General features: G+C 43.6%; 1 protein-coding gene across 13 annotated transcripts in view; it reads left to right on the forward strand.

Moving 5' to 3' along the window:
- The window catches only part of CELF4 (CUGBP Elav-like family member 4), an 870,333-nt gene that overhangs the window by 120,641 nt on the left and 724,513 nt on the right, over positions 1 to 25,179 (forward strand). For all 13 annotated transcript variants that reach the window (XR_012084591.2, XR_013540995.1, XM_072992989.2 and 10 more), the window contains exon 2: positions 22,988 to 23,070. Coding sequence is in view for 10 of the 13 variants with exons in the window: in XM_072992989.2 (XP_072849090.1) it covers positions 22,988 to 23,070 (83 nt within the window). In the remaining 3 variants the exon portion in view is untranslated. The remainder of the gene's footprint in view (positions 1 to 22,987; positions 23,071 to 25,179) is intronic.

The raw sequence follows: 25,179 nt of genomic DNA on the forward strand, positions 1-25,179 counted from the left end.
GAAATACAGACTTGAATCAGATTCTTCGTACATCTCATCTGTTGCTTTTGGAGTACCAACAGTGTTTTACATAGTCAGTGTAAAATCTTTCTCTGCGCATTTAGATATTTTAGCTCAGCCATTCCTGAAGCCTCCCGATCAATAGAAAAGCATGAAATCAATACTAAATAAAGCCTACAGAATCAAGCCGAGCCAAAACTACTCATTCTCTTTGGAGGAAGGGAAAAACAGGCATGTCAAAAACAAAACAGAAAACCTTCTTCAGTGATTTTTTTTTTCCAACAGTAACAATGAAAATCTTTGCCTCCTCAATTTAAGGTGGAGGAAGTTGTTCAGCGTGGGACTGTGGTTAGAGTGATAGGCTTAGAGGTGAATCCAGATGACTCCGTTCAATGCCACGGGCTCCATCCTATGGAATTTTGCAACCTGTAGGTTGTTGAGGACTTTGTATTCTTCATTAAGTTCTCTTTTCTAAGTTCCCTCACCTAACTACAGATCCCTGCTATAAATTGTCTGCTGTAGATACTGTATACCCTAGGAATCGGGTCCTTCTTTATCTGTTCAGCATTTAGCAGTGGTTGAGGCATCTTATGGACAAAAACGGGAAGACAAGTGAGATATAGATGTAATAAAGAAATAAACTGTGTCCTGTTTAGCAGAGAATTGCAGAGTTTTTGGAGGTTTTAAGGACTGTGGTTCTTCTGAATACTATTCCCTCTTTTTTCAGGTTGTAGGGAGGTATCCTGGTATGAGTGGTTCACACCAGGGACCTCATGCAACCTGCAGATTGTGCATTGTCAATCTGTGGTCTCCACTGGAGTCGACATCACATACTATTGAATCCTTTAACACAGTGGTCCCCAACCTTGGGCCTCCAGATGTTCTTGGACTACAACTTCACCACCACCTCTGCTGGCCAGGATTTCTGGGGGTTGAAGCCCAAGAACATCTGGAGGCCCAAGGTTGGGGACCACTGCTTTAACATGTGGGTCTTGAGATTTTTTTTCCATTTCAGGAGCTTGGAATTGAGACTGTTTTGAGACAGGCTGGTTCTTGCAGGGCCGTCCGCCCCATGGAACCCCGGGCAGGGTGGTGCAGTGGCTCTCAGCCCTGTGCCAATCTTAATTAGTGCCTTGCACTCCAGTTCGCCAAATACGCCTTGCCTGCTCGAACTTGACATTCCCGCTGGGTGAAAAACCTCCAAGATTACATTGAGAAAAACATGGAGAGTATTTGAAGAAGACAAGCGCAATTTTTTTTCCCCTGGACTCTCTCTCTCTCTCAGGCTCGGTTCTGTGACGTGAGGGCAATTAATTTGTCAACACCTGATGGAAAGGCAGGATAAAGCTAAAATGGTATCTTTAGGAGCTGGCATTTGTGCATATTTGGAAGTGGTTGCCAGCTGGTGATTCATCGGCTTGTGCAAATTAGAGATGAGAAAAAGACGAGTCGCTAGGTCAGACACTGAAGTATTGTTCCCTCTGGTCTATTCATCAGTGTTTTGTCCAGTCCAATTTTAAATGACTCAGGCAAAAAGGGGCTTTCCAACCACTCCCTTGAGAGAGCTAGTCTACAGGCACTGGGGGAAAAAATTTCCTGGCATTCAGCCGGCCTTCTAATGGATTGTTTCCCCCACCCCGCCCTTCTTTCCTAGCAAGGCTTCTTTCCTGCAGCCCTCGCAGACAACAGCCCGGTGGGGAGGGAAAGAAGTGTGAAAAAAAAACTCCCCTTTAAGGCGATGCTAACAGTGTTCAATGCATGGTAGCCTCGTGGTGCGGTGGTTAAACTGCAATACTGCAGCCAAAACTCTGCTCTTGACCTGGGTTCAATTCCAGGTAGCCCAGCTTGAGGTTCAGTCAGACTTCCGTCCTTCTGAGGTTGGTAAATTGAGTACCTGACCCACTGGGGGGGGGGGGATATTTTGTAGCCTGCATAATTAAATCTTGAAACTGCCCAGAAAGTGCTTTAAGTACTATGGGAGAGTATATAAGCAGCATGGTTTGTTTTTTTAAATTGGCTATGATTCCACCTGGAAATATCCTATCTTGTGGAACTGATCCCCCTCGGAGACACTCGTGGATAATCTTCTGCATTATTATTCTAAAGTGAACCCCAAACTGCTGTTCACCAGTAAGGTTTGTTCTCCAGTTAAGTGTTCCTAAGTTTGCACTGTCAGATCTCAATATATCTGGGTTGGCTGGTGTGCTGGAATGGTGGGGATCTTATCCCAAAATTTGAGAGGTGCTTCCATGCCCTGTTCACAAGCTGTTGCTGTTATATCTTCTCATCATTTAAGTCGTTTAGTCGTGTCCGACTCTTCATGGACCAGAGCACGCCAGGCCCTCCTATCTTCTACTGCCTCCCGGAGCTGTGTCAAATTCATGTTGGTTGCTTCGCAGACACTGTCCAGCCATCTCATCCTCGGTCGTCCCCTTCTCCTCGTGCCTTCACACTTTCCCAACATCAGGGTCTTTTCCAGGGAGTCATTTCTTCTCATTAGATGGCCAAAGTACTGGAGCCTCAGCTTCAGGATCTGTCCTTCCAGTGAGCACTCAGGGTTGATTTCCTTTAGAATTGATAGGTTTGTTCTCCTTGCAGTCCAGGGGATTCTCAAGAGTCTCCTCCAGCACCACAATTCAAAGGCATCAGTTCTTCAGCGGTCTGCTTTCTTTATGGTCCAGCTCTCACTTCCATACATCATGACAGGAAAAACCATAGCTTTGACTATTCGGACTTTTGTTGGCAAGGTAATGTCTCTGCTTTTTAAGATGCTGTCAAGATTTGTCATCGCTTTCCTCCCAAGAAGCAGGCGTCTTTTAATTTCGTGGCTGCTGTCTCCATCTGCAGTGATCATGGAGCCCAGGAAAATAAAATCTGTCACTGCCTCCATATCTTCCCCTTCTATTTCCCAGGAGGTGATGGGACCAGTGGCCATGATCTTAGTTTTTTTGATGTTGAATTTCAGACCATTTTTTGCACTCTCCTCTTTCACCCTCCTCACTTTCTGCCATCAGAGTGGTGTCATCTACATATCTGAGGTTGTTGATATTTCTTCCGGCAATCTTAATTCCGTCTTGGGATTCCTCCAGTCCGGCCTTTCGCATGATGTATTCTGCATATAAGTTAAATAAGCAGGGGACAATATACAGCCTTGTCATTCTCCTTTCCCAATTTTGAACCAATCAGTTGTTCCATATCCAGTTCTAACTGTTGCTTCCTGTCCCACATATAGGTTTCTCAGGAGATAGATAAGGTGGTCAGGCACTCCCATTTCTTTAAGCACTTGCCATAGTTTGCTGTGGTCCACACAGTCAAAGGCTTTTGCTTAGTCAGTGAAGCAGAAGTAGATGTTTTTCTGGAACTCTCTGGCTTTCTCCAGAATCCAGCGCATGTAAGCAACTTGGTTCCTAGTTCCTCTGCTCCTTAGAAATCCAGCTTGTACTTCTGGGAGTTCTCAGTCCATATACTGCTGAAGCCTACCTTGTAGGATTTTGAGCATAATGTTGCTAGCATGTGAAATGAGTGCAATTCTATGGTAGTTGAAGCATTCTTTGGCACTGCCCTTCTTTGGGATTGGGATGCAGACTGATCTTTTCCAATCCTCTGGCCATTGCAGAGTTTTCCAAACTTGCTGTCCACACAGTCAAAGGCTTTTGCATATCTTCTACCTACGAGATATATGAAGCCCAGGGAGGCTTACTTTCATGAGGCTTACTTCAGGTTGACCTGCTCTCTTGATTAGGGACAATAATTCCTTAATCACATTCCCAGGTTAGCCTAAAACGTCAGAAGCTACATTGCACTGAATCAGGACTCCTTCCAAGCCATAGCCCTAACTGCTCATGAACCATTTTCTACCATTTTCTAACCTATACAACCACAGAAACTCTGCCACCAGAGGAGAATTGAATGGTAGTTTACTGCTACTTTCTATGAGTTTAGGATGAGAAATTGCTCAATAATCTTCCTCTCTCTGTAAGTGTACAAGGTGTTGCATCACCCTCTGGATCAGGAAAGTAAATGAAAACAAGAAGGATTTTTCCCCCAAGGTGCAGATAAATAAATAAAAAATCAAAATCACACAATACATCTTGCACAAAATAACAATATCTGCAGCATGGTTGCATGGAATGTTAAAGCTTAAACACTTTGTACGGGGTTCTTTGTGACTTTTTCTAAACAATCAGACATAGACACGAGATTTGTGTGCAAGTGTGTGTGTTGTTTGTTTCTCAAAGGTAAAAGATGTTAGTTTTGTTATAGGCGGCATGCAAGTCTTGGGAAGAAAAAGTTCACACACTTTGTGCTGGAGGTGAGGAATTTTACAGAGCTGAAAAAAAATTGTTGTCAAGATAGTTTCTCCAGTTAGGGCAGTTGAAATAGACAAAAACAAAGAGTTTAGGGAGAATTCTTTACCCACCCCATGGGTGTAATGTTTTGTGCATTTTTTTCCTGGTTTGACAACGGCACTGCAAATTTCACACACATCCAAAAAAAAAAAAAAAATTGAAAGATAGTTGTGCTTAGGTCTGCCTATTAATTAATCTGGGATGTGTGCATTAGTTCAGTTTGTTAGAAAGGATTTTTTTTAAAAAAATTGTTGTTCTATTCCTGGGTGTGAAATCAGGGCCTTGATCTTGCTCACCCTTTAGCAAAGGATCTTTGCGAATCCTGTTATGAAATGAGTTTAACAAGGACTCGTGAAAGGTTCCAGGGGTGGATTCTGTCCACGTGCCACATCGCTGAGCTGTAGGCCTTACTGTCCTGTCCCTATTCATTGACAGAACGGTATATGCAAATATATGCAGATTTGCTTTCCTTGCAGAGAGCAGTGGGGCAAATTCAGCATTCCTTGGTGCTTCATGTTCACGTTGAGTGCAATGGTTATTTATTCCCCATCATGAGTTTTATAATGTAGCAGGCCAATATGGGTAGTTACAGATCAGTCCCTTTGAACCAACCAAATAGCGATAGAGGGGAAAGGAGGCGAGGAGTCCAGTTTCCTTCAAAGAAACCACATTAATCTTCCCTCAAGGCCCTTAAACATGATGATAATATTGGATAAAACATTTCCAGTGCCACAAATCTTCCATTGATTTGTGTGTCCACCAAAACCAAAGACTTGCAGGGTCCCTGCTCTGATTAGGACTGGAGCACTGCATCAACTCCAGAAGAAGGCATTAGGATTGTTCCAAAACATAGAGAAGAAGAGCCGAATTTATTAGCAGGGAAGAAAATATATCAGCCAGTGGTGGATTCGATCTCACGACAGCTGATCTTCTGACCTTGCAGCACAGAGGCTTCTGCAGTTTAACCCACAGCGCCACCACATCCCCCCTTTTTCAAATAGTGTTTTGGAAACTGAACCGACTGAATGCATGGCTCTTTTGTGGAAGTGTAGTTCTTTTTAGTGTTTCATGATGTATTTTCACTGGTTTTGTTTGGTTTTATTAGCTGCCTTTTTAATGCTGCTCTGTGTTTCATATTTTCATATTGGTATATGCTTAATCATGTTTTAATACTATACTAGGATTTTAATTGAATGAATAGATGTTTTAGTGGGAATGCAGTACACTTTACTATAAGCTAGGAAATTCCTGCCTTGAGCAGGGGTTGGACTTAGAGGCCCCTTCCAACTCAATTATTCTAGGATTCTATGAAATTTCCCAGCTTCAGTGTCTATAAAATCATATTGGTTTTTTTTTTTTTGGTGGGGGCTTCTTCTGGGTCATCTAGTCCATCCCATGCCATTCTTGATTCTACTCTCACATTTGCAAGAGTGATTTTTGCAAAAAATATTGCGCAAAATTTACAGAAAACTGAGATATTTGCTTCTTAATTTAGTAACAATTAAGCTTTTTTAAAGTCCTGGGGTGCCCCCTCCCCCACTTCTTTCCTTAGCACTCACAAATTCCTTCTTCCTGTTGTGCTGCATATATATTTTTGACAAATTGTAAAGATTTGTAAAGGGGGGGGGGTTGGCTCTCAGATGGAGACTTTCAGAATCCTTGTTGAGGTGGGTCTTTGGGTCAGAAATGGCAGAGTCGCTGCCGAGCCGGGCTTCGGGGAAGGCGACTCACTCTTTGCCCTCCCCATGGATGGCGCGAGACCTTAAGGTGTCACGAGAGCTATTTGAAGAGAGGGGAGAACACCCCTTATATAGCCTGGTGTTCTCCCCTCTAACCATCCTCTTCTTTTTGTGGCAATTCTAGTGTGAGTTTTTCTGATTGCCTTTGGGGCTGGATAGGAATTTTTGACCTTCATCCTGATTAGATGTTGGATGGGGGGATTTTTCGCCTGTCCCACACTGGATAAGGGTTGTTGGCAGTTTTTATGGTGGAAATATGGTCGCACTGGCAGGTAGTGCAGAAAAAAAACAGGTATTTCTCAGTGAGTCCCACTGTAAGATCAGGTAAGCTGACAGTGCATCGGACCTCCCAGGACTACGGATCATGCGATTACAGCACCTGGGCGGGAAAGATGCGCTGGTCCACCACTGGACCAACAGTCATCAAGTAAAGATGGCTTGGGGTCTGGGGGTGTTTATTAGCGGCCAGCCAGGTTCCTGCTGCCCTTAAGTCCACCAGAACCTGGGGCCGGAGACTCGTCCATACAATGATTGATTTATCTGTTTCCGCACTACAGCAGGCCCCCCTTAGCCAATTGATTGGCAACAAGTTTTGAATTGCAATCGATAAAGTGTGGCCCGTGTTTTAATCCGTATCATCTCGTGTCTTTATTCCAGGGTTGGGGGGGGGCAAAGCCTAGGTCATTAAGGGAAGTTTTCTTCACATCTCTAAACTCAACACATGCTGTCCTTCCAGCATTTCCTCACAGTGGGTGTTTTCCCTACATTGTTGTCGTTCTCTGAGCCCTGTGCATTTTATCTCTGTGCATCTAAAGTGCAGCACCCAGACCTGATGACAGTATTTAGATGGAGCCTGTTACACCAGAACAAAGTTGTAGTATAACTTCTTGTGACTTGGTAGCAGCGTCTCTTATTAATGCAGCTTAAAATCATATGGTGGGGATGTGGTGGCGCTGCAGGTTAAACCGCAGAAGCCTCTGTGCTGCAAGGTCGGAAGATCAGCAGTCGTAAGATCGAATCCACGCGATGGAGTGAGCTCCCATTGCTTGTCCCAGCTCCTGCCAACCTAGCAGTTTGAAAGCATGTAAAAATGTGAGTAGATCAATAAGTAACACCTCGGTGGGAAGGTAATGGCATTCTGTGTCTAGTCGCGCTGGCCATGTGACCACAGAAACTGTCTACGGACAAATGCTGCCTCTACGGCTTGGAGACGGGGATGAGCACCATGCCCTAGAGTCGGACATGATTGGACTAAATGTCAAGGGGAACCTTTACCTTTACCTAAAATCATATTAGCCTTTCCAAAAGGTGTATCATTCGTACGACTCTTGTTCAGGTTGCAATTGATGACAATCCTGAAGGTTTTTCTAGCTGCTCTCATGTCAAGGCATCTCCCATCTTATAGACATCTGCTGTGATGATGACAATAAGTCAAAATGCAGAACTTGGCACTTCTTTTGTTGGATTCCTTCCTTGAGCAGGAGGTTGGACTCAATGGCCTTATAGGCCTCTTCCAACTCCATAATTCTAGGATTCTAGGACTGGACGCTACTTTATTAACTTCAGCCCTGTTTTCCATTCTGCCAAGGTCGTTTTGACGTGTTTCCTTTAAAATCCAAGATGAAACAGCTTTTCAGGACTCATAGCATCCTGCTGTCCTTCAGGGGGTACATACTGGCTGTTGGTCCTAGCTGCAGGTCTTTTCTCCAACTATTTGAGATCCTTTCAGCTGGAGATGGCAGGAACTGATGCACCTTATGCTTGCAGGACTCAAGCTGTGTTTGGAAGCCTTGGTCTTTGTTACATAATAATGTCCATCATAGTCTCTGCTCTGTTGGTAGGGTGTGTTCTTTGATACTTGGTTGAAGAGAAAAGCAGCACCAAGCTTAACTAGACTCCTAACAGAGTGGGTCTGAAACTTAGTTCTCCAGATATTTTGGGGATGTAGCCTTTCTTATCTGAATCAGGCACATCTGTTCCTCAGAGATGATGCCATTCGTACTCCAGCTGCATCTAACAACCCAAGATTGGGAGTCACAGCTAAGTAAGATGCTGTGACTTGGTTTCTTTGAATTAAGCATGAGTAGAATTCTAAGTGATGCACAAGATGATACATTAGGAATAGAACATGTTGGCTGCTAGCTATAAATCTGATGAGAAATCATGAAAAATATTGATTGAAGTACGTGTTTGACTCTGTGGTCTTCGGTTCATAATTTGAGATTCCGTAATTCAGGAGGTTGAGTCGGGGGATGTGGCGGGAGGGAGAATGATCCTGGGATTGTAATTTTGCAGAAATATTCGAATGGACGTTCTGTCGGAAAATGCAGGAATTGAGACAGCTCCACAGCTCTGGCTTTTGTTTGCTTTGCTGAGAAAAGAGGTCTGGAAACATTAAGAGCATTAAATTATGGATGGAAAATGAATTACAAGGGCTTCAGGATGAAATGGATAAAGGATACAAATGGCTTCTGTTTTTGACCCAACCTGTGATGCATAGCCTTCCTGGTGGAACACTGTGTGCTCTTTTTTTCCCAAAAAAACAAACTTTTATTTTGCACAGTTTAATCTGCATAGATCTGTGCAGGGCACAGAAATAATAATGCAGCAGCTGCTCAACCTCTTGCTGAGCTGCCCCTTTAGTTTCTGAAATGACGATAAGTATCAGTTACAGGCAGAGATGAGAAAACAAGAACTTTCTTTGGTGGGGGGACGTATAGTTCCTAGACTTCCTTCATCAGCATGGCCAGATGTGCCGAACACATGAGAATGTTCTGAGGTTCTTCCTTTGAAAATGAAGCAGACAACACTCTCAAAGATCTGTGGTGGTCAAACTGATTGATTGATTTTACCCCATCCCTGATTAAGGATGGTGGCTTGAATAGACCATGGAGGCTCCTCTACTCTTTTTGTTCTTTATTTATGTAGTTGTTAGGGTTTTAAATGGATCTTTTATATTCTTTCTGTTTTGTTGTTGTTGTTGTTGTGTTCTGCCCTGAGACTTCAGGACAGAGCGTGGAATATAAATGTCATAAGAGAACAGACAGACAGACAGACAGACAGACAGACAGACAGACAGACAGATGATAGATAGATAGATAGATAGATAGATAGATAGATAGATAGATAGATAGATAGATAGATAGATAGATAGATAGATAGATAGATAGATAGAGATAGATAGATAGATAGATAGATAGATAGATAGATCCATCGATTCACAGACAGACAGACAGACAGACAGACATAGACAGACAGACAGACAGACAGACAGACAGACAGGACAGATAGATAGATAGATAGATAGATAGATAGATAGATAGATAGATAGATAGATAGATAGATAGATAGATAGATAGATAGATAGATAGATAGATAGATAGATAGATAGATAGATAGATAGATAGATAGATAGATAGCAATGCACAGGAGGGAGATACTTAGCGAACGGTCTGTTTCATTTTCTTGGTCAAACTTGCAAATGCATGATTGTTGAATTATGTGTGTAGGCTGGTTATTGCATGTAAGGCAGGCTCAATATCCTCCGTTAGCAATATAAATCAGACTTCAGGACACTAAGGCGATGTTCTGTTTAATACGCTCAGTGCTTCCAACAGCAGTACTCTTAGACTGAACTGCCTTCTCAAGATATGTAGAGGGAATGGAAGGTTTGTATTGACTAAGCCATGATCCAGGACTGCTTTACTGCCATTTTGAAAAGAGTTCTCACAGGTAATTTCTGTAGACTTGAAGGGCAGCAGAAACCCTGGTTTGGCTGATGGCTTTCACAGGACATTCATAACTTGCCATAAACAAGTAAATAAATAAATAATGGGTAGCTTTCACTAATTTTTGTGGTTGGAAAATGGTAGCTAGAAGTCCACCGCAAACAGGATGTGTTGTGTCTGACTCACAACTTTGATCTCTATTTCAAAATACAAACACCCCTGTTTCAAAGTCACACGTTGTATTAAAATTCAGAGAAATGTCATGATCTTGATTGCGGATAGTATTGCTATGGGACCGTTGAAATCAAGTGTGTCTTCCCACGGTGCATAATTAATATGGCTGCAACGTTCCATCTATTGATTCCTTAATCAATTAAAAAAATGTCGCATCTATTTAAAAGGGTGTCCTGTTTTGCCAGGCAGCAGAGAGAGAGTTTCTCTGTAGGAACTTCCGATGGGAACCACTGTTCTAGAAGAGACGTGCCCCACTTTGCAAATGTCCAGAATGCCTCTTCTGAGCACGGATATGTGTCCCCTCTAAACAAAGAAAATATGCTTCTTGTTGCAGAGATATTAGTACCTTGTTACCCATATGCAAATGCAATTGACAGATCAGTGGAGTAAAACACATGTGATTGATTAATGAAAATGCTTTAATTGCTTTGCAGCCCCAGCAATTAACCTATGAAATTCATTACTATAGTGTGTTGGGATGGCTAACTCTGAATGTTATTTTTTTAAAATAGAAAAATAGGCCTATCATAACAAGCCACAAGGAGACGTCCTGATTTTAAGGAGCTTACCTTTCTCAGATAGACCAGTACATAGACTCTGAGATGGACGTAAAAACCTACATATGCATTCCAGCAGCAGCCCTATAAATTGCATAATGGAAAAACGCAAGGGCATTTTCTGTGCATTTCTGAATGGCATGTCTTGAAGCTACAGGAAGAAAACCCTCAGACATAGGTTTTTCAGGTTTTCCATGTTCCAGTCATGAAATCTGAAGACCAAGACCTGACATTAGCAAATCTAGAGACTTGGAACCCGTATAGATGTCAGATGGTCTAATTCTGAGGGGCCACACTCAGAACTGCCAATGGTAAGACGCTGTGGGTGTCGTAAGCTGAGACATTTAGAGGACCAGATGTTCTCCAGATGCATTCTAGACATTCTAGACATCAATAAAGAGGGTATATATTGGCCCAAGGGTGGAGCTTCCCAAGACAACTTGACCAACTATGGCTAGAGATGGAATATTGGTCGAGGCACATGTTGTCCTCTTCTCCTGTCCTTTCTCATTCTCCACCCTTGAGCGCTCTCTCGTAGATGACGGTTTCCAGGCAGTGTGTGCCCGACACAGTGACATCATCCTTGGAAAGTTTAAAGAAAAAAATCCAGACCACTTTGCGGGGAGCTCATTGCCTACCTGTGGTGGGGAAATCACCTAAACAAATTCCAGACAAGTTGAGGTCTTAAGGTGGATGTTAAGTGCTTGTCCTTTTGGTCTAAATGGGGTGCCTTTAGCTGCCAAGAGAACCATGGCCGCCTGCCAAAGTAAAACGAAGAAGGGGGGAAATAGCCCTTAATTACAACTATTAATAGTTGGACGATATGCGTCATCTTTCTCCCATGGGATGGCTTTCTGCAATGTTACCAAAGGTCTGGATAATACATCTGGGGATGAAGAGAGAAAATTGGATGCAACAGGGGCTGTGCGGATAGGATTTTCAACATTTTCTTGGGCACGTTAATTCAAAGGAAAAAGGGCAACATTAAAAAGTAGAGCACACATTTTTCACTGTTCAAACATCAATTCCAATATTACAGCAAATGAAAAATTGCAGGATATTTAAGAACGCTTTATTTATTTAGAATATTTATCACCCACCCAGTGTCATGAGATCTCAGAGCAGAGTACAACGGGAACCGCCGTTTAAAATATGGAAAAATTATTCTAAAAATGTAAACACTTCAAAATAGCCAAGATAATTTAAGCAATGGAGAACCATTGAAACTGTTCTTGTACAAAGAACTCCATGTCTTGTTCAAGCCAACCTCTTTAAATTCCAAAATGGCTGGTCAAAAGTATTGTTTTCACTTTGGGGCCAAAATGAAATCAACAACCACACAAGTTGAGTCTCCAGGAGCAGAGAATTCTGCAGACAAGGTGCTACAGTTGTGTGTATATGAGGGAGGGAGGGAGAACGTACACACATTCCAAGGATTGGGATATTGACTTCAAGCTATATCCTTAGATGTCCAGCAATTATCTGATCCATCCACAGGCAAAACAGAATACTGGGCCAGGTGGATTTTTGATGTGATCCAGCAAAAACATTGTATTCTTATGATCGTAAAACAAGCTCATCACATTGTACTGCTCTTGTTCCGTTTCCCAGGGATTTCTCGGGACCACTCGCTAACGGTTAGTCCAGGGTGACCTCGTGGTTAGAGTGTTGAGCTAAGAGTTGAGAAACATGGGCTTAAGCCATAAAGGTGACCTTGAGCCAGCCACTCCCCACCTGATCTGCCTCACATCTTGGTTGTTATTGTGGTGAAGGGGTGGGGTAGGGAGGCTGAACCTGAAGGAGAGCTAGGAGGTGAATATAACTCAGTGGGTAAGTCCCATCTAGACTGGACCCATTGAATCAGTGTGGATTTGGTAAGTCAACTCTTCCATATGCTCCATGGACTTAGTGGGATTCCTCTAGTTGCTGCTTATGACTCAGTTTCAGCCACTGGCCTGTAGCAGACCAAACTGTAGGAAGGACTCATAATTATGTTTTTTTTTCATATTTACCTCTAGAAAAACAAAACATAGAGCCATTGGAGAGACCTGCTGCACACTGCGAGAATCGCTTACCCCTTCATTTATCAATGGTGTCTTTAAAACTGATGTGGAGGAAAGAGGACCCTTTCTCTAGGTCACTTTGTCCCAGTATTAATGTAGCTGGGGCCATATGCTAGTAGAGTGTAAAGCTACCTCTCTCTCTCTCTCTCTCTCTCTCTCTCTCTCTCAGTGCAATGGGATTTGGAAAAGGGATAGATCTCCCTTGCCACAGTTGTGAACTCAATGTTCCCAGAGAGCTTTTGAGATTAAACAGAGGTGCAATTAGGTTTGGTTTCACTACCCTCGGAGTATTTGATGTTTCTATGTTTTCCCTGTATGTTGTTCCATGCCACAGAGTGTCAGCTGTCTGCCACACCCCTTGTTCTCTCTATACGAGTGATGTACAAACTGGGAATCATTCTGTCTAAGTTGTGAGACCAGTGCACCCATTTTAGTTTTGCTAGCACCAGAAAGGCCGGTGGCTTGATTTGACAGAAGGCACTTCCTTCTATCCTTATAAAACCACATTATGCTTCTTCCATTGTGTTCCAGCCTTCAGAACTCTTTGGGGATTGATTATAGGGTTTGGTGTGACCTTTGCTGCAATTATTATCCATCTGTGTTCCGTGCAATTATTATTTATGTTGTCGAATCCCCTGGTGGTGAAATTAAAATACAGCAGAGATAGAAGGCTTTCTTCCCCCCCCTTTCCTCTTTGCTCCAGCTTCTGGTTATTTTTTTTCCTCCCTTTTCTTTAACAACGCAGCCATCCCAGGAGAGCACTTGATACATCCTCATTTTTCCTAGAGACTCCGGTTCAATAGGATGACAGTTAATTACTGGCTGGGAGCTTCCAGATGTGTATGTTGAAGCAGAAAGAGCTGTTCAGTGGTAGGAAGTGAGACGTTGGGTGAGCTCCCTTCTTGCCAAACTCGCAGGCCAAGAAGTGTTGCAGAGAAAGTTCTGTGCTATCTAAATCAAGGCGCCTCTTCGTCTCTTAGAAGGACATCCTCTTTAAAAAGGCCAGAAAGTTTTCAGAAAGAGTTTGTTTCACCTATAGGATACAGCGTGCCATTAAATACTACGTCGCTTCAAGGATGGAGCCTCGTTTTACCTTCACATGACTGATCGGGTCCAGGACCCTCTTGGTTCCATTGCGGAAAGTTTTGGTTTTCCACATTGGGCTGTTGACACACCAATGCACACTGTACCACACCAACCCATACTGTCGCAAAAAGTGTTTGAACACCTGGTAGGCTGATTCCGATTGCCCACAAGGTGGGAGAAGAAAAGAATGCCCACTACGGAAGGACTTTTGAAATGATTAATTCTGCAGAATAAAGGAGTAACAAGTTGGTTGGTGCACTAGTGTTTATACACCCTGCTAGTCACATATCATAAGGACATGGTGGCACTGCGGGTTAAACCGCAGAAGCCTCTGTGCTGCAAGGTCAGAAGACCAGCAGTCATAAAATTGAATCCACACAACGGAGTGAGCTCCCCTCGCTTGTCCCAGCTCCTGCCAACCTAGCTGCTCGAACGCATGTAAAAATGTGAGTAGATAAATAGGTACCACCTCGGTGGGAAGGTCACGGCATTCTGTGTCTAGTCACGCTGGCCACATGACCATGGAAATGGTCTACAGACAAATGCAGGCTCTACGGCTTGGAGACAGGGATGAGCACCACGCCCTAGAGTCAGACGTGACTGGACTAAATGTCAAGGGGAACCTTTACCTTTACCTAGTCACATATCACATATCACCTTATTTGCATCTGGCTAGTATACAGTAGCTAACATCTTGTAACGTTTGCTCTCACTGACTTTTAACCTAGTTGATATCTGTCCTCTTTGTTATGTTTAGGCTTCTCTCTCTGTGCTGTCTCTTCTATCACCTTCCCGTGTTACCCCGTCCTTATTGTCCTCATTTCTTCTACACATTCCTTTCCTCACGTTAGTTTAAAAATGTCAGGGCTTGATCACATGGCCAGCTAGAACAAAATGGTACTACTTATATGGTGCAAAACTTATTCTTGATAGAAAATAATTTGCTCAACAATACAATACCACATATACTATATCCCTTGGATTTCTGGAATGTTTCCTAGAGTCTGTGGTCCGTACAGAAAGGGTAGCCTCGGAATGATGGGATCACGGGGTGTGGGCACTGGTGGAAGTCCAGAGCTCTGGACTGGGATCCCAGGAAGGGCAGGTTCAGTCATGCAACCTGAGTCTTTTATTAAGGGAGGAGGGTTTGTTTTGGCGCAGGTGTAGGATTAACCCTATTTCAGGAAATGCAAGCACATAAGGGACGAATTTCAGCCAGGATCTGAATCCTCATTTGTCTCTTTTTGTGACTACAAGAAACTGCCAAGGTTCCCCCCCCTTCTCATTTGTGAGCAGGATATGTTTTCATTTATCTTTATTACAGCTTTTGCATTTGCAAGAACGACTTTTGCTGAATAATAGTGGTGTGCCATTTTTAGTTGGTTGGTTTTTGAACTCCAAATCCGAGAATTCTCCAAGAACGTCCCAGGCAGAATTTGGGGGGGCCCACAGACACACATCTGCAGACATCTAGAGACATCTATGTTTTGCTAACCTGGACTGGGGTCTAGCTTCCAGACTGTCCTGACTCTATTTCCTGTTCTCAATTTGCAAAAATAAAACTGCCCTAATGCTTCTTGGGAGGCTTAGGCTTTTATGGAAGGTGTAGTCTTCATGACAGTGAGAAGATATCTGCCAAAGAACTACACCTCCCACAAAGACTTATAGCTCCTAGGAAGCATTTGTGTGTGCACGCTCATTGCTTTTTGACCAGGCCTTTTTATTGTGAATTTTGTAAAATGAGCAGAATTGTACAATGGGATAGTGTTGTCTTGTTGCTACAGGAAAAAGGTGTCTTTGGTTGTCTTTTTGTCGTCACTGAATTTCAGAACCATTCTGAAGAAATATCGTAACACTAACCCCTAGGAATGCAGTCTCTTGCTCCTGTCAGAAGGTCCATAATAATAAAGTAAAGTACTTGGCATGTAAGTGTTGTGTTAGTCATCTCTTTCAAGCATTAAAGACTGCACACAATGAAGCTGCATTCTAAATAATATACAATAATCGTGTGCCATTAAGTCAGGTCTGGCTTATGGCAACCCCTTTCTGGGTTTTCCAAGTACAGAATACTCAGAGGTGGTTTTCCATTCCCTTCTTCTCAGGACAGCATGCCCAAGGCCACACAGGCTGGGTCTCCTCCCAAGAGTCAAGATGGGGAATTGAATACCCAACCTCTGGCTCCTTGGCCAGACACCTAAACCACTGGGCAATCCAGCCAGCTAAAAAATAATCATGTTCATCAAGTCAGTTCTGGGTTATAGCAACCCTTTTTGGGTTTTCCAGGTAGAGAATTGGTTTACCATTCCCTTCTTCTGGGGGTGCCCTCGGACTGTGGAGTTTGCCTACGGCCATAAGACAACAAAAGATAGAAATTGATCCTATTGGACGGGTTGAATGTGTTTATCAAGAACTAAACATGGAGAAACAACGTGATGGGCAGCTTCAAGTATTTGAAGGGAATCTGACATACAAGATGGACTTGTTTTCTCTTCCTCCTCAACCAAGGATGGTTTCTAGAAGAAATTTTTGACTAAAAAGATTTATTCCATCTTGTATGTGAGAAAGTTCCTGACTTTGCTGTTGTTTAGTCGTTAAGTCGTGTCCTACTCTTTGTGACCCCATGGACCAGAGCACGCCAGGCCCTCCTGTCTTCCACTGCCTCCTGGAGTTTGGTCAAATTCATGTTGGTCGCTTCAATGACACTGTCCAACTATCTCCTCCTCTGTCATCCCCTTCTCCTCCTGCCTTCACACTTTCCCAACATCAGGGTCTTTTCCAGGGAGTCTTCTCTTCTCATGAGATGGTCAAAGGATTGGAGCCTCAGCTTCAAGATCTGTCCTTCCAGTGAGGACTCAGGGTTGATTTCCTTCAGAACAGATAGGTTTGTTCTCCTTGCAGTCCAGGGGACTCTCAAGATCCTCCTCCAGCACCACAATTGAAAAGCATCAATTCTTTGGCAGTCAGTCTTCTTTGTTGTCCAGCTCTCACTTCCATACATCACTAACTAGACAACCTGACTAGTCATGGGATATTCATATATGTATCCCTAGACATACGAATATGAATATATGTGCGGCAGGTGCCATAGATATCCAGCCCTCCCCCGAACCAGCCAGTCCACTCACGAGTCACTGCATGACATGCACAGCTGTCATCCTAATTGTCGTGCCAGTCACAGAAGCAGACCAACTTTCTCTTCCCCCGCCTCCCCACGCAGCTGACCACTCTGGCGAGGAGTCGGGATGGGGAGTCTCCTTGCTCGGCTTTTGAGCAGTTGGTTGCGTGGGGAGGATGGTGTGCTTCTGTGATTGGCATGACAATGAGGACAACAGCCGCATGTGCTGCATGGCAAAACATGAGCGGACCAGCCTGTCCAGAGGGGAGAAACTGGATTTGCACACCACCTATGGTACCGATATTCATATTCATATCCCCAGGAATATGAATAAGATTATCCCATGATAGAGGTCCAAGCAACGTATAATTCAAGAACCAAGGAGAAATTGTTTATTGTTACAGGTGATAACAGTCCAGTCAAAGTTGTTAACTCTCAACTAAACAACCATCTCTCTCTCCACTTTCAACCACCTACTCTCATTCTCTTTCTCCCTCCTTCTCTCCGCTCCCACCTAACTCTGCCCCTCACCAACTCCCATTGGTGCATGCCAATCTCCACATTAATGAGCAGGGTGACCGCTACACTTCTATATCTCCATATTGACTACTTCCCTTCCACTTGTCCCATGTTTTCCATCCTGGAGGTTCAGGTTCCCAGTTTCCTCCATGGCAGCTTTCTGTGCTACTTGCAGGTCATCAGCTCCAATGGAGAGGAACTCTGCATTCCTTCACCCCGGGCATCCATCAGCCTCTCAATGTGCTCCTGTTATAAATGCAGGGAAGCAGGGAGCCCCTTGTCATTGGGATCTCCAGTTGTGGAGGTAGAATGCTGTTCGGGCCCCTCCCTCCTCATAATGCTCATTGCTCTGAATGGATTTTGGAAGAGGAGGGAGAAGACTGTTTTCCCAAGGAAAGGAGGATTTTGCCACCTGCAACATCTGAATTACGGTCACAGTGTGGGAAGCACTGCAGAACTTCATTACTCTCAGCTGTCAGTGGGGCCATCACCAGAAGAGGAAATATATGGCTACCATTACAGGAGCTTTACACTCTGTAGTTTATCTCTCCAATGCTGTGCTATGATCAGCCTAATTAGACTGTATCAACTACTTTAGGTTTGCTACTTGTGGCAGAGTTGCCTCTCATTGTTTGGTCAGCAGAGAGCACTCCGTGCAAGATTGAGCACTGGAATTAAATTTTTAAGCATAGCTTCCTCCCTAATCACTGAGAGACTCTCTTCTTTAAGGACTGTTCGGGAGCCATTAGTTTTCGATCCCTGTCATCTCCCCACCTGTCCCTGCCCTCCTGAGGATCAGCTATAAATCCACCGGCAGAGGAAGAGGCAAGGTCTATCGCCCCGTGACCCAGGGGTAGGGCAATCTACACACTCTTCTTAAGCATTCACCAAACTAAGATCCAGTTGTGCAGGGAGGTCAAGCAGCTTCTTTACCGTGACCCCCTAGTCTCAAGAAATCATAGAATCCTGGAGCTGGAAGAGGGCTCTAAAGCCATCAAGCCCAATGCCCTGCTCAAGACAGAAATCCAAATTGAAGCCGGTCTAACAGAGGGTTGTCCAATTTTCTCTTGAATGTCTCCAGTGTTGGAGCACTCACCAACTCCTAAGGTTCTCTTGTCATACTGTTTTATATATTATTAGGTTTTAGTAATGTATTATTTTATTGTATTTTATCATTTTTTTGTAAGCTGCCCCGAGTAGACTTTGTCTAGAGGGGCAGGGTATAAATCTAAATAAAGTAAAGTAAAGTAAAAGTACTGCTTTAACGGTTAAGGCCTAAATCTGGCTTCTTGTAACTTGAGCCCATTGTTGCGTGTCCTGCACTGTGGGATTATTGAGAACAGATCCTGGCCTTCCTCTTTGTGACAATCTTTCCAGTCTTTGAAGAGTGTTATTGTTTTATCTCCCCCCAGTCTTCTTTCCTCAAGGCTAAACATGCCCAGTGCTTTCAGTATTTCCTTACAGGGCTTGGTTTGGAGTCCCCTGATCCTCCTCATTGCCGTCCTCTGAACTTCCTCCAGTTTGTTGGCATCCTTCTTAAAGTGTGTGGAAGCACAAAAGAAATACGGTGTAGTTCCTGTTTTGTGTTTTTAAAATCTTTTTCTCACAAGCATTTTCTCCTGGGCAGGAGAAAGAGACACAGAACAATGTTGAAACCTTGAGGTCATGAAATCTGCATCTTCCTTCCAGGGGCTGTTAGCTTTCTAGGATTATATTCAGCTCCATTTGAAACCACATAGATATGTGGTCCCCAACTTTGGGCCTCCAGATGTTCTTGGACTACAACTTCCAGAAATCTTCACCACCACCTCTGCTGGCCAGGATTTCTGGGAGTTGAAGTCCAAGAACATCTGGAGGCCCAAGGTTGGGGACCACTGACATAGATAATAAGGCAGCCCTCCGAAACCGTAAGCTTCCCAGGTGTGTTACATCACTGTTCCCATCTCTTCCTTCCTAACTACAGGCACCACCCAATGTTTTTTTAGAGTAGAGGTGGGAGTTAAATGCAATTAATAATTAACCAAGACACCTGCATTTTAAAACAGTGACAATCAGGGCTGGATCCTGCACCTCAGACTAAACTAAGCATATGTTCAGGGTAAAGCCCTTTAGGGTTAATTTCATTCTGTGTGCTTACACATGCTCACCTGTAGAATGTTCACCTTTTTCTTTCATTCATTCATTTCTTCATTCATTTTTTTCTTTCATTCTTTCTTTCCTTCTTTCTTTCAAAAATAATGTGGGAAAAGTTATTATTCCTACGTGAATTTTGAGCAAATTAACCTGTGCTAGTGCTGGATAGAAGGTAGACCAACTCCGTCTCCTGGTAGATCTTTGGGTGATAAGATTAGCAAGGATTTCTGACAGCAAATTAATGATTGTCTCTTGTCCCTAAATTATGCAATAAGTAATACAGTAAGCCAGTATCGTGATGACAATTGTTTATGACTGTCACATTCATTGTTTATGCTCTGTGTTAAGCATGCAACACATTTCAGCACACTATGTATTACATTGAGAGCGATTACAAAGAAGAATGCAAGATATTTCGTGAAAACGAGGCTGTGCATTCCCTAAAAGGCATTGGTTGAACTGCCCCAAGGGGTTTGGTTAGCTAATCACATCCTTAAGAAATACTGGCATTTCTCAAAAGTCCAAACTATGGGTTCCAAATTCTCCACCATTCTGGAAAGAAGGGGAGATTTGTTGTGAGCGTGCATGGCAGCAAAAGGGTTAATCATGAAGCTGCAACAGTGCCTTCCTCTAAAGAACAGGTGTGGGCCACAGGTGCATCCTTGACTCCTTTTGCTTCTCACAGAGCCTCTCTTGCATCCCCATCTGTGTAAAATGTTTGTTAGTTGTCCAGCTTTTCAGAAGAGGTCTCTGGAACTTCTCCATAGCTGGTTCTCAGGTTCTTCTGAGGTCTTTCTCCATTTCATTCCACTAACAACATGCCACTCAGCTTCTTGGCCTCAATTAAGGATGTGAGGATCAGTTTTGCTTTCAGATATGTGTTGGGGGTAGCTAGGTGGCTTCACAGAGCAGCTTTCCACACTGCGGCTACTGCTGTTTTCGATCTCTCTGAACACCTGCCTGGATTGAATTGTTCCACTTTGGGAAGGTGAGTGTTTGGGAAGAATGGGCTGGCCTTAGAGCCCAAGTCCAGCTTGTCTGAATTCTACTTTTCTTTGGTTTTTCTACCCATGGGGGGCTCTTCTTCCCTAGTCTTGTTTGTGTACCTCAAAATGCGGGTGGGTGGGTGGGTGAGAGCCCATTGTGGAGTAATTTTAGAAAATAACATGAACGAATTGTTGCAGAATTTTGAAATTTTGCTGTTAACTTTCCTCAGTTGTGCAGCAGAAGTGGAAGGACCCACAGAGCATCATAGTTACTAGTTATTAGGGGTCTTGTGGTGCCGTGGTTAAACTCAGGTAGTTTAATGAGTTAAATCAGCCTTTCATCCTTTTGAGGTCAGCAAGTTGCGTACCCCAGCTCACTGGGGATGGGAGTGAGGTGCCATGTATACCCTGCATAATTAGATTGCACACCATCCGGAGAGAGCTTTAGGCACTATGGGGTGGAATACAAGCTGCATGCTTTGCTTTGTTTTTTGCAGTTCCCAGGTAATCCACTCCTCTCTCCTTAACTGTCGCACTGTCTCAACAACTCTTTTTGATAAATTAAAGAATGGAAACATTCCATTTACTTACAGATGTTAATATGTTAACAACAAACTGGCTGACAACGTGGCCGCTTCAACAACTCTGCTTTAATATACTGTAACTGACATCTTCTACGAGCCACCATCGATGGACATTAACAGACTCTCTTTGGAAAAAAAAAAGACGCTGTCAGTTATAGGGATGGGAACCTCTTAGAATTCTGACCCACAGGACAGAACTATTATTTCATGCTGGACAGATTGACAGTTACTCCCTGCCCAGAAAGGGCCCTCCCATTCAAAGCAGCATGTGAGGTTGTAAACGCCAAGGCTAATTTCCTAAAAACTGAACTAATTCCTTAAAACAAAGGTTCAGCTTACATTCTGAGCCAGAAGACACATCCACCCTCTCAATTGTTGTATTCTCCCATATTGAGCTTGATGATGCTTCTGGTTTTTATCCCCATTCCCTGCCAGCCGTAATGTGGAATCTCTGCAGATGCTACAGACACTGCCAGGGTTGAGTCCAGACTGCTCTTTCATAACCAGCACCAATGATTAATTGGCTGAATTATGGTTTGCATTGGAGAACGGGAAGCGGACGTTCCTTTGGCAGGGCTTTTTTGCGTATCTACCATGGCGTTGGTTGAGAGAAACACAAAATAGGTTATCAAAGCGATTTGGACAGGGGTCCAGTTTTCGTCCCCTGTCGAAGGCTTGGGCTATTATCTCCGTTGTTGTTTTGATGTTGCTTCTTTGATGGGAAAGAATTGGGTGGCGGATCTGTCATCATGGCTTAATTTTCCAAGGGAGCTTCAAGTGTCCATACCTTTCTAGCAATTATTGGTAGCGATGTGATGTTATGATTTTCTGGACAACAAATACTGTAATTCTCCTTTTGGAGAGTCCTGCCTACCTTAGAGACACCTAATTGGCATGCTTCTGGGAGAAAGGCTGACGTTGAAAACCTTGGATAGTTAGCTGGCACCACCTAGTTTCACCTCACTGAAAGACAGCTTCCAGCGAGCACTTGGGCAGGAACAGGAAACTTGGGTGGAGTTAGTTTTAGCTCCACCTCAGAGCTTCTCAGGCTGGGCCTTTATCCCAGGTGCCCCACATTTAGGTGTCTATGACAGAACTCTGAGAATGGAGGATGATGGAATTAATATTCCAGAACATCCACAATCACTGGTATGTAGGTTGTACTCCGTCTCCTTCCTTCTCAGAATCATTCCATATGTTGCTTCTTTCCTGCTGCATCCCTTGGCCATTCATTCATTCATTCATTCATTCATTCATTCATTCATTCATTCATTCATTCATTCATTCATTCATTTACTTATTTACTTATTTTGCTGCTAGAAAATGGGCATGGTGGTGCTGCAGGTTAAATTGCTGAAGCCTCTGTGCTGCAAGGTCAGGAGACCTGCAGTCGTAAGATCGAATCCACACGGCGGAGTAGCTCCCATCGCTTGTCCCAGCTCCCGCCAACCTAGCAGTTTGAAAGCATGTAAAAATGCGAGTAGATAAATAGGTACCACCACGGTGGGAAGGTAATGGCATTCCATGTCTAGTCGCGCTGGCCACGTGACCACGGAGGATTGTCTGCGGACAAACGCTAGCTCTGTGGGCTGGAAACAGAGATGAGTACTGCCGCCTAGAGTCGGACAGGACTGGACACATTGTCAAGGGGAATCTTTACCTTTTTACCTTTAGAGAATGGGGACGGATTCTGTTGAGCTGTTTGGCAGAACAGTTAAATGGACTTTCCATGTGGCGGAACAGTGTATCCCTGAACGATGCTAGAGGAGGAACAGGAAAGAAGGCCCGGCTGGTTGATCCCTGCAGTCACACGAGTCTCTGTGGAATCAAGGGGTTGGATGAGATCAAGTCTTTGCTCGATCTTAAGGTCTTCTGTTTTTTCTTTCTTTTACAGGCTGTGCCTTCCTAACATACTGTGAGAGGGAATCTGCACTTAAAGCCCAGAGTGCGCTGCATGAACAGAAGACGCTGCCAGGGGTGAGTCCCGACTGCTTTTATTGAAAATAACGGTTACCGTCTTCTAATGTTGTGGTTCTGCCTGGAGGATGGCGGTTACTGATAGTCAACAGATGGTTGTCTGGTTGACTTTACGGCTTTCCTTGGAAAAGCGAGAACTGATCCGTATTTGCGTAATGGTTGTACATCTACCCCGTCTCTGTTTCCACATTGTTCATTAAAGGGGCAACAAAATCAAAGAGAACTATACATGGGCCAGATCCTCCTGCTGAACCTTTTGGAAGATTTTCAGAATCTGGACGTCAATGACTGAACAAGTTGTTTGGGTGTATGTGTGTGTATGTGTGTAAGGCTTTGTTCTCTTCTTGGCCAAGAAAGTTGACTTTAGAATGGCATTTGTGGATGTTGAGCTCTTCATGGTCCTGGAGACATTTAGGAATGGACATTGGTGCTTCAATTAGTGTTTTTTGTTGGGGTGGGGAGAGAGTGGCCAAAGAATGAGGCTCATATCTAACACAAAAAGCAGACACTGGGAGAAGTGAAGATCAGAGAATCTTCGCAAAAGCCAGGCAGTGATATTTGAGCAACACAGATATAGCCAACTCTACCCACGTACCCTTAAAAAAATGCATATATGATTCCTTGAAAAGGCATGTCAGGATCAATGGGATGACAAAAGACTTCAATGAGACAAGAGTTGAGGAAACTGTGGGAGCTTTTGGAAAGTTTGTCTTCCTATATACATAAATTACTAGGACAGATAACTGCACCGAAGTTTGTGATATATACGTACATGTGATTTACAATGCAATCTCGTGCCTCTTTACTCAGACAGATGTATGCTGTGTTTCACATCCCAGTTAAACATGCATAGGATAGTAGCCTTAGGGTCTCTTTCAAAGTTTCACTTTATAAGAATTTTCAGGGGGTGGAGCTGAAAACATCTCTCTCTTGTGTGTGTTTTAAAAATAGCAGTATTTTTTAAAAAAAATTAATTTCATGTATTTTCCTTTCAGATTAGAAGTTCAGATTTGGTAGTGAATGTTGCAGCAGGACTGAGGCTGAGCCAGTGTCAAGGTTGGGACAGGCGTCAAGGTTAGGACACAAGATGGGAACCTGCTGAGAAGATAAATAAGTAAATAGTTTAAAAACTGGACAGAGACAGCTTGGATCCATTAGTTTTTATCACCCGTGCCTGAGTACTGCTGTATGGTGTGTGTTTTTTTCCACCCCGAAAACCTGAAGCATTGCTCAGATGTCAGGTCTTGCTAATTCTTGCAGATTTCAAATTTGATGATGTGCAGTGGAGTCAGATTAATTCTTGAGGGGTGGGGACCCTGCAAACACCTGCTAGCTACAATCTGACTTCCTCCTTCCATGTTTTCCTGGAGATTGTGGTGTGGCAAAGCTAAACTCAACAACAATAACACTGCCTCTTATTGCTGTGCCTTCTACCCATGCCGTAGTTTGCTCCTCTCCCCAGCGATTTGCTTTCAGACCAAGCACAGGGATCTGTCTCCACTCACTCATGTTGTCTTGATGGTCAAGGATGTGTTTTATTCAAATACCGTACCTCAGGATGTGAAAAACACCTTCACCCCTTTGAATGGTTCACCTCTCTATCCGATAGAGTGTTGCTTCTGCGTCAGAGTGACAAAAATGATGCCAGGTATACTATGGCTGCCAGTAGGTGATCTTTCCTGTGCAGTTTTTTGCTTCCGCTGCTAGAGGAAACCCCTCACCTCCCCAGAAGTCAAAAGGAAAATGCAGGCTGGCATTTAAAGAGAGATGCTCTGAATAATAGGTCCCATAGTCTGCCTTTTATTGGAGATGTGCAGAGAAAAACTGAGAAGGCATAGTAGTTCACAATGTGTATTTCTGGCTAGGCTCTTCAATCCTTGTTCAGATGGTTATTTTTGATTCAAGACATCTATTACTGTAAGCAGTTTCCTGACAAAGAAGGGAATCAACTGAGGATGAGGAAGGAACCGCTCCCAAACCCTCAGATTAGCATTCAGTCTTGTTGTGAAATTTGACTTTTTCAGTTGGGTGATGTTTTGGTCTGCATTCAGAAGACTTCTTGACTCCCTCCATGGACTTAAACAAACATTGTAGGACATGTTGGTAGCT

This window comes from Pogona vitticeps, chromosome 2 (assembly GCF_051106095.1).
Source record: "Pogona vitticeps strain Pit_001003342236 chromosome 2, PviZW2.1, whole genome shotgun sequence".
Taxonomy (NCBI): Eukaryota; Metazoa; Chordata; class Lepidosauria; order Squamata; family Agamidae; genus Pogona; species Pogona vitticeps.